The 9557-nt window shown below is 38.3% G+C and overlaps 1 protein-coding gene across 1 annotated transcript in view; it reads right to left on the bottom strand.

The window, feature by feature from the left end:
• Nucleotides 1-6: 6 nt before the first annotated feature.
• The window catches only part of MYBPC1 (myosin binding protein C, slow type), a gene marked incomplete at its 3' end in the record, with an annotated part of 51664 nt that continues 42113 nt past the window's right edge, over nt 7-9557 (bottom strand). The window contains exons 10-18 of the mRNA XM_009876686.1: nt 8412-8544; nt 6741-6865; nt 5529-5634; nt 5068-5234; nt 3418-3580; nt 3047-3153; nt 1727-1860; nt 439-595; nt 7-110 (exon numbers count right to left, since the gene is read on the bottom strand). Of these exons, the coding sequence (XP_009874988.1) occupies nt 7-110; nt 439-595; nt 1727-1860; nt 3047-3153; nt 3418-3580; nt 5068-5234; nt 5529-5634; nt 6741-6865; nt 8412-8544 (1196 nt within the window). The remainder of the gene's footprint in view (nt 111-438; nt 596-1726; nt 1861-3046; nt 3154-3417; nt 3581-5067; nt 5235-5528; nt 5635-6740; nt 6866-8411; nt 8545-9557) is intronic.

Here is a 9557-nt window from a genome sequence, read left to right as displayed (position 1 = left end):
TATACCTAAGATGGGTGATCCACCATCATTTGCTGGAGGTTCCCAAGTCATAACACACCAGTCTTCACCCACCTCAGTCACATTTGGTGCCTGAGGAGGATCAGGAACATCTGTTATAAACAAAGTAAATGTTATTAGAAAAGACCAACAATAACTTAGGGTTTTTTGCATAGGTCAAAATAAAAAATCTGAATAGTTTTTGAGCTGCTTCTGTGTCCTTCAGTGAGACTGGGCCTTAATATTCTTGCACCTCAATTCCATATCTGAAAATGGAGACAAAGAGGGAAATGGAATTTTTCTGTGAATTTACAATATTTTGGTAGTTAGGGAGGACAGCATCTACAGAAGAGACCCTGAGCAGAAAAGTAGGGTTCTTCAAGGAGTGTTCATTGAAAAGGGCTGTGACATGACTCATGTGCAGTGTTCCACATGACTTACCAACCACTTTAATGTTGATTAAAGCTGTGTCCTCTCCAGCCTCATTTTTTAATGTTATTCTGAAAGGACCCGAATCTTCCCTCTCAGCTGCATCAATGACCAGACAGCTGCTGTCTGAGTATGTTTCTGTCCGTATTCTTCCACTGTCTGTGATCCACTGGGAATAAAAGTGAATGGAGGGAAAAGTAATATTTTCTGGATTTCAGAATCAAAATGCTCAAAAATCAAAATCCGAATGCAGTACAGGATGCTTCAGTAAAAATACTAAAGCAATTGTAAGACAAAATACACTAAAGCTCAGAATTTCAGTCACCTAATGATCAGAAAAATGACAAAATAACTGAGGGACAAATGTGTAATAATAACTTTAAAATACAATAACTGATTAATGCTGAGCTCTGACATTGCATCTCAAAGGAAGAGGCACTAGGCTTACTTGTTCTGTGAGCAAGAATGTGCTTTTAATAGCACTACCTGCTATTAATTTGATGGAAAGATCGTAGTGGTTTTTCCCAGAAGTCAGTCTGAAAAGTAATTTGCTCAGTTTAAAGATCAGAGTGACTATATTGGCCAGTAGCTGTTCCTCACAGATTTCAAATGCTGGCAGATATTTTGGAGTAAAAGCTCTCCTAGAATAATTGCCTATTTGGACAAATCTACAGTGGTGATACTACAATTAATATTTGAAAAATAGCAGTTGGGGATTTGACCAGATACATCTGATGAATCCAGTAATAATAACATGTTTCAGCTTCCACATACCACAATGAAAATTTAAATGTGAAGATTGGCTTTTTGGTATTACACAGCCAGGGACTGATACGTGCAAAATTTTGTACTAAAATGCCAGATGCAAAACACCAGTTGCCCAGCCTATTGTTTCATTTAAGACTTGACATTCCATCAGAATTTATAATTAATTTTCCAAAACCAGATGGTATTATATCTACCTGTCAAAATCTAGCAACCATTGTGGGAATTATGTACAGAAGAAGTAGCCGTTTCATAGATTTTCATTTATTTTCTTCTGCATCTCATATGTCCCTCTCCTTTACAAGTTATAGCAAAACAATTTTTTTAATTAATTTCAGCCTTTCCTCAAAAAGACCCAAAAGATGCTAAATAATATTAATCCCTTTTACACTTCCTTTTGGAGGAAGAAGAGTTTTTTAGATAAAATGCATTTCCTCGTTCTCTGCCGTTAAAGTCAATGTCTTCATAAGGCTTATTTTTTTGAAGGAAAAGGCCCTCTGTTAAGCTAAAGAAATTATTATAATGAAAAATGTACCTTGTCCCCTTTACTCCACATGACTTTTGGAGTTGGCTCGCCAGTGATAGGGATCTCAAGTCGTAGTTTGCTTCCTGCCACTACTGTTACAGTATTATTTTCCCCAAGACCATCCAAGTGGAGTTTAGGAGGATCTGAAAAATGAGAGATTATCCAAATTTGCTATGTGGCCGGCACTCTGTGACATACTCACTCAGTGACCTGGCACAGGTCTGCAACATAGAGAAACATGCTCTATATTTTGTATTTCCCTGGTATTTTTACACAACTGATTTTTTTGGTTGGAAGAAAAGTTCTGAAAACAATTTCTTTTCCTAAGAAAATAATTGTCTGATGAAAAAATGTCGCTGTGGAAATTTTGCAATAGTAAGACAACATCTTCCTGAGGCAAAATTTTGTATATTCAGGTAACTTTTGAGACAGATTTCCTCTAAGTGACTCTTGAAAATTTCCTCTGCAATCCTCTACAACACCTTTTACCATGTATCAGACATCGCTGTTCTTACAGTTTAAAAGTGTTCTTCACTCAAATCCTTGTTCTTAAAATGGAATGGTCACTTTTATTGCACCCCCCCATGTGGAGAACAACTGACTAGTATAATCTTACAGCTTTTTTTAATGTATTGGAAGCTAAATTGGTGGGCATAACCCCCTGGTACCCCGTCCCTCTTAATTCTCCCTAAACCTTGACAGTACTTTTTCTAATGCAGATACACCACTTCATTCAGCTTCAGTTACAGAACATATTTTTCTAAAACTTGAGTCATTTATATTGTTTTCCTTTTGACTTCCAAGTTGCTGGTTGCAGTTAAAAGTCAGTGAGGATTGTTGTTGGAAGACTCAATGCCTTGTTTTAAAGACTAAGATCATGAACAATTTAGTCCGAGTGAATAAAAGCTGGCTAGAAACATTTTGCTCTCTAGATGTCATTTAACTTTTATTTAGGGAATGGGTAAATGTGTACCTGTTCTACTAATCTTTTGCCAATATAAATCACATTTTGCAGTGTCAGCAAGCCAATTCCTCTAAAGAAGACACCACTACGTCTGAAAAGAGGATAGCAGTAAGTATTTGACACAAACTCTTAATAGTGGTTTAGGAATTCAACACTGAGAAGCCTTTCCCAGGAGCTCTCCAAGTCTTGTAAACTATGAGCAGATCCCTAGCACAGGCTCTCTGACTAGCTCACTTAGTCTTTCCCAAAGCAACAGTTTTGTTCTCTATGGTAGATGCCTGCTCAGAGGATATTTCACAGTGCCTTTTATTTCCAAAGGTCAGAGAAAGAGATGTTATACAGAAGTCATTGTGCCATACACTTACCCACAACATGCACTTTGCATGGAATATTAATATTATAGGCATCTGGTACAAACATGTATTCACCCTCATCATCAACAGCAGCACTTGCTATAACAAATCTATGGATTCTGTAAAAAAAAGAAAAATAAATCAATGTAAATTATTTTTGAAGATTGCTTGTGACTGTAAGGAAAAACCTGTGAAAAGTTCAGGAGATCTGTGCAAGTGTGTAAAATTACTCACTAAAACCCCTTTACTGGCTGCTTATTGTTATTTTAGCTGACAGAGGTTAGGCTTGTTTACCAAATAATTTTCAGTGAACTAACCCACATATTGGCTTATCTCTACAGTGTCATTCCTTCAAAAGACAAGTCAATACAGAACAGGCTTACCTTCCTTTGTGATAGAGCTTTACACGGTCACTAGCTTCGACCAGTTGCCCATTTTTGTACCACTTCCCTTCCACGTTCTCAGATATCTCACACTTTAGGTGGATTTCTTGTCCAAGCCTCACAGTCTGGTCTTCAAGCGCAAGTGATATCTTCAGTGGTCTCACTTAGGAAAACAGAAGCAGAGACATTAATGCTAATATCAGACAACAACTCACGATCACAGAGCTGCTATTAGCTATCACAATAGTCTTCAAATCAGAAAAATACTTTCACTAATAAAGTTCTCAAGTTGAAATACCAGTAATATGTAAACATGTAAGCTACATAAATTAACCTCTTTTCATGTAGCCTGATGCCTTAGATAGGGCGGTCCAAAATACCCATGCCCTGACTGGGGAAACTCCATGGATACTGCCAGCAGAAGAACTAAACCCCAGTGCTGTCCGTTCTCTGCTGTTTAGGTGCTGGTGGTAGGGTGCTTCTATTCCCTAGACTTCACTAAGAAATCTTCAAGAAGTTGAAGGCCTGTGTCCCCAGACCTCTGCACTAGAAGGGATTACAACACACCTTTCCTGTGTTCTCCAGTGATCTAACTGCTCTCCCAGCTGTTCTGAGGTAATCTGGAGACTTGCCAAAAGTATTTCATCACACATGGGGACCGTAGTTCTCAACTTGCTTTGTCAGGCTGGTGAAGGCCAGCTGGCCATCAAGCTTATCTTCATACACTACTTCTCATGTTTGCTCAACTGCCCTAACTCACCCTATGAATACCCACAGATATTACCAGCTTTTATAAAACTCAGGTCTGAGAACTGTGTCCCAGTTCACTTCCACTTTCTGGAAGATCAGATGCTGTAGACCAGAGTCCAGGCTGAACATGCAGTACCATCTGCATGCAGTAAATGTCCTCACTATAATCTGATGAAGGAAACAAAGAGTGATGGGAAATGCAGTGTCTTCCAGAAAGCCAGTGGGAAAATCCTCAGAAGAATTTGCAAGAAAGGCAAAATGATGGAGCTCAATAACCATAGAGGATATTTTCCAGCTTGATAGTAGAACAACATGAGTTGGTTGTGCTTAGGATGCCAATGTGTACAAAAGAGTCAAAAGAAGTATGAATATTGCAAATGCATGCTTATGCAAATATGTGATAACTTCAGAGGATGGACACATAGATTTCGCTTAAAAACACATTGTGTTTTAAAGAGATGTTGCACAAACAATACTGATGGAGATACATAGTCATATGTTTGTGCCTATTAGTTCAGGCCAAGTGATCCTGATATCTATTAACTCTGTGTCTAGTTATGGATCTGCTAATTTTTTCCCAACATACTTAATTTTTCTAATGTTGGGTGAAAAGCTTTGGTTTGACTTTCCTGTGAAAACCTGGAGGGGTTAAAGAAAGACATTCACTTTAACTTTGAATGGCTAACTTTGTTTTCCATCTTAACGGAGTGACAGAAAGTTTTGAAGCAGGACTAGCTCATTGCCTTTTTCTGCAAACAGCACCTAAAATATAGCCACTTTCTCGGATCAAAGAAATTGGTATGGAAGTTAAGCTTCTCTTTAAACCTCCAGGAAAAGGCAAGCAAATATTTCTGTAGTATCATAAATGATGACATATAAATTCAAGAGCAAGATACTTACAGTCAACCGAAAGCTTTGCTTCTGATTGGCCTCCAGTTGTCATTACTGAGTAAGTGGCGTTGTCATTTTTTGCAGCTTCCTCTATGATCAAAGTGTGTTTTTTACCCTCAACTTTGATTCGATACCGAGATTTAGGATCATTGGGAAGTTCTACACCATTTCTAAACCTAACGGAGAACAAAGAATGATTATTTTTCCAATAGAAGCCTCGTGCATGTAAGACTCCCATAGACTGAGACTTCCAGAGAAGACTTTATGAGACTTAAGGCACAAGCAAATGTTAAACAACTTCATCCATGAACGTGTAAGGATATTTATGCTGTTGCTACATTCTTGAATAATGTTTTCTTGAGATTTTCTTAACTATTTTCAGGTTTACTGGTCTAGAAAAAGCTGTTGAAATGTTTGCCTACAAATCAAGATATTCAAGGGAAACAGTATCTGTTCAAAGTGTGGCTTACCATTTCACATTTGCGTCATCCTCAGAGACCTCACAGCTCAGTTCTACTCGTTCACCAACATAGGTACTGGTATCCTCCAGGCCTTTAGTCACCAAAATTGGAGGATCTTTGAAAAGAAAAAATTGCAAATTTGCAATCTGAGAGAGAAAACTAAGGGCAAGGTTTTTTCAAAATCATGCTGTACAAGATGACATTACTTTAAAATTCCAATATCAGTCGTAGTATAGCTTTTTCTGCTTTAAGTCAGAAAAGCAATTGCCCATTAAGATGCTGGTAGAAAATGTGCCAAATAAAAAATCAAACCAAACCAAACAAACCAAAACGTTTTTTTTCAAATTAATTCCAGCCTTCCTTCCTGTTTTAATGACAGTTTGTCCAGGCAGGTTGACATGAGAAGCTGACGTTTTCATCTTGCCTGCCACAGATCCCTCTCATAAAGCTGTGTTTTCATTAAATACTGTAGCCTATTGTGCATAAAATGCCCGTAAAATGACCTGATGACATAACACAGTGCCCTCATTGGTTTAACCTATTCCTTGAGTCAAAACTCAATTTAATTAATAGCGAGAGATTCTGCAATGGTTATTCTAGGAAATTTATAGGGGCAATGGGCTCCAGTATTTTAAACAGAATTTTAAACACAGTTCTGAAGTATTTAATGATTTTTTTTCTCACTGTAAATTTGGCTTTCCTGTTTGGTTTGTTGTGCATGTGTGAGTAGTGTCATGTTTATTATCAGTAGGACTGTCAACACTGTGGGAGCATAAAAAGGTGAAGAAATGGCCAGTCATTCATAGCTTTTGATATTCTTCCCTTAAATCTGTGCAGGTGGAATGAAAACTAACTGCTGGAAAGCCTGATCTGAGGGCACTTGAAACAGAGCAGTTGGACCAAGAGTATCAGGGTCGACAGATACCCAAGCCTGGTGTTCGGGAAAGCCAATGCTATGGCTTTAAAACTGTGAAGGGGACCACAGCCGCACTAGATCCCAGTGCACATTATGAAATCAACCACAACCCGTTTCTGTACTTCCACTAAATTACTAAATGCAGAATGAGGGAAAAAATGCTCAGGGACCACGGAAATGTAGAGCAATCCTAAGGGCTGCTAATGTAAATACAAAAATATACTGAGCCAGATCCTCTCCATTAATTTCTGTTGCTGCCAAAGGAGCCACATCAATGTAGAGCAGGAGCAAGCTGACGTGGTTACCTCTCACAAACAGTTCAGTGGAGCATTTCTCATCACCAGCTGTTACGTAATAGCGAGCATCGTCTGCCATCCCACAATTATTGATGAATAAAATGCGCTGGTTTCCTTTGTGCTCAAAAATGTATCTGTTTGAAAAGGAATGCAAGGAAGACACATTAACAGAACTGCTGGACCTCTTTTGTTTTATGTAGAAAGTGCTTTAGGGATTATTAGTGGTGAAAATCTTTTTTACATAGAACTGGAAAAAAATAAATTGTCCTGGGAAGAAATTTCCAAGATTCAACAGGACTATCAAAGTCTTTTTAGCAAAAAGCTGTGGAATAGAGTGACAATGAGCATCTTTTGTCTTGTTCCAAAATCCCAGGCTTAGGTGATATGTAAAAAAAGGAGCAGGCTCTTGAAGGATGGCAAGTAAAATAGAGTTTGAAACTCTAGACGAGTAAAGATGAAAATAACCAGTAACAGGACACCATCCTCATTCCAACACTCTTAACATTTTTGTGAAGTATAATAATAGCTTAAGTTAAGAAGTTAATATTATTGGTAGGCCAGATGGCACAAGAGATCAGTAATGGGATATGTGGTTTTGGTAATGGGATATGGAGCCTTTCACCTTTATGTCACCAGTTTAGATCGGCTCCAGGTTTGTAATGACCAAAGCTCATTAGCATCTGACAGCTGCTTCAGCAGCCTGGAAGAAATGCACTGGGGCATTCAGTCCAGGTCCTTCTACTGGGGAGTTATACATATAGCTGCCTTCCAAACAGTTCTGAGCTGCTCATGACAGATATAGGAGCTAAATAAAAGGTTCCCTTCTTATGCTTTTTTTTTTTTTGTAATCTATAAATATAAATCAAAATCCTTCTTTGACTTTTGCACCAACAGAATTAAGAAAATCTGCCCCTTCTCTGTAAGAGGGCTTTTGTTAATCACTTTTTTCCCCCACAGGGCCAGAGGAAAAAAATGCTAGGATTTTGTGCTACTGAGAAATAAATGATGAACATTATTTTGTTGTGCATTACTGGTTGCCTGTCGTCATTCCTAGCTATGTGTGACCGTGGAATGAGATTTCCTACACGGGATTATAAGAGCAGGTTGTGCCCACACTGAGTACTGGGCTCAACTTCCAGCCATTGCTCCACCCGTAATCAAATGGCTGCATCTGAAAAGCCACTTCTAGATAAAGACAGTGAGTAAACCAGTATGCAGGCGATGGTGTAGAAGCTTGTCTACACTAGACCAACAGGTGTGACTGAAGTCACTTTGAGCTAATGCACGTTGCTGACTTCAGTGTCAACTGGATAGTGGAGGCAAAATAAACTTTGTTCCTCTCTCCTCAGGTGGTTTAGGAGTCAAGTAAGTAAGAATGTGATGTTAAACAGCATGTGAGCAAATATTTTTAAAAAAATACTGAGTAGGAGCTGGCTCCACATTTTGTTGTGGATCTTTAATTCTTTTCTCTTAGGGCAAAGGAAACAATCTCCATTAACATTTAGCATACAGTGGACTTTCTAAGGCATGAGCAATATAGCATCATTTCCATACTTCTCGTGTATAATGAAATTCAGAAATAAAATTGGTGCAACCTGAGCAGAGAGATAGATCTAAAAAACTTGTCAAGGAAGCACATGTGTACTCATTTTATAGCTTACATACAATAAAATAACTTACTTTGCACTTGGTCGTATTTCTTGGCCATTTTTATACCACTTGAGTTCCACTGTTGGATCTGCAAGCTCCACCATGAACCTTACTTTACCTCCTTTGTCCACCTGATATGCAGGATCAAGACCTTTGGCAAAAGCTGTTGTGGAAGCCAAGAGTGGTTATAAACCAAAGTGAGAAGATAAGAATATGAATATTGAAATGACAGTGCATAAATCCCATCAAAGCTGTCAGAATATGTGCATACAGTGTATGTGTCAGTCTGTATTCTTAGGCTAGTCCACAAGAACTGATTTATTTTCTAGAAACATTAGAGTCAGTGCGAAGCTATGCAGATCTGATTATTCTAACCGAGTTCAAGCTAGTATCTCTTCATGACTTTGCGGTGTGACTGTATTCTGAATACAGCAGAGGTAGTTTTGACAGCTCCTTGAGAAGTCTTATGACAGAATATGATGGTAAACAGCTGGTGCCATGGAATCACTTAGAATGAATCTGTTACAAAGGGCTTCTTTACTAGCACTGGCGTATGAGTTAACGGGGAATTTTAAGCTAAAATTCCTATTGAGCTTCACACTATCAGAATAAACACATTTGTTTGTCTAAAAGCCAACTTAGCCTTCCTGATTCTTTCTGTAGGTTTCAGGGTGGACATTGCAGTTACAGTTGTGATAAATGTTACAGCTGCAAAACATTTGCAAAAGTATTTGAAACCAGGCAGAAGTTGCCAGTCTGTGAATTTTAATGGGGCACTTCAGAAAGGTTCTTTGGGATGTACAGATGTAGTCCAAGTTGTTCTAGGCAAGGTAAGGCCAGGTGAAACTCAAGCCATTTCAAAGTACTCCAACATCAACATTTAGATATTGCCTGCCATGAAAGTTTGTCTCAGGGAAGCAGGTATCTATGCATCAAAACTAAATAAATAAATGGTGCCTCAGACAAATTGCCCACAGCTAAGTCAATCAATTCCTGCTAAGATTTATCTCATGCATATGTCTGATTGCAGGAGATGCAACAGGAGTAGAGTTATTATATCTGAAAATGATTTTTTAATGTATCTTGTTTCAGTGTAAAAATTTCCAAATCACAATAAAGGTGGTGTGAGCGGAAGAACATCCTGTCACTACTATAGACATTTTTTTCTGATATCCA

This window comes from Apaloderma vittatum, unplaced genomic scaffold, assembly GCF_000703405.1.
Source record: "Apaloderma vittatum isolate BGI_N311 unplaced genomic scaffold, ASM70340v1 scaffold7659, whole genome shotgun sequence".
NCBI classification, from domain to species: domain Eukaryota; kingdom Metazoa; phylum Chordata; class Aves; order Trogoniformes; family Trogonidae; genus Apaloderma; species Apaloderma vittatum.
Note: the sequence above shows the minus strand (reverse complement) of the source record. Positions and strands in the feature narration are given on the sequence as shown.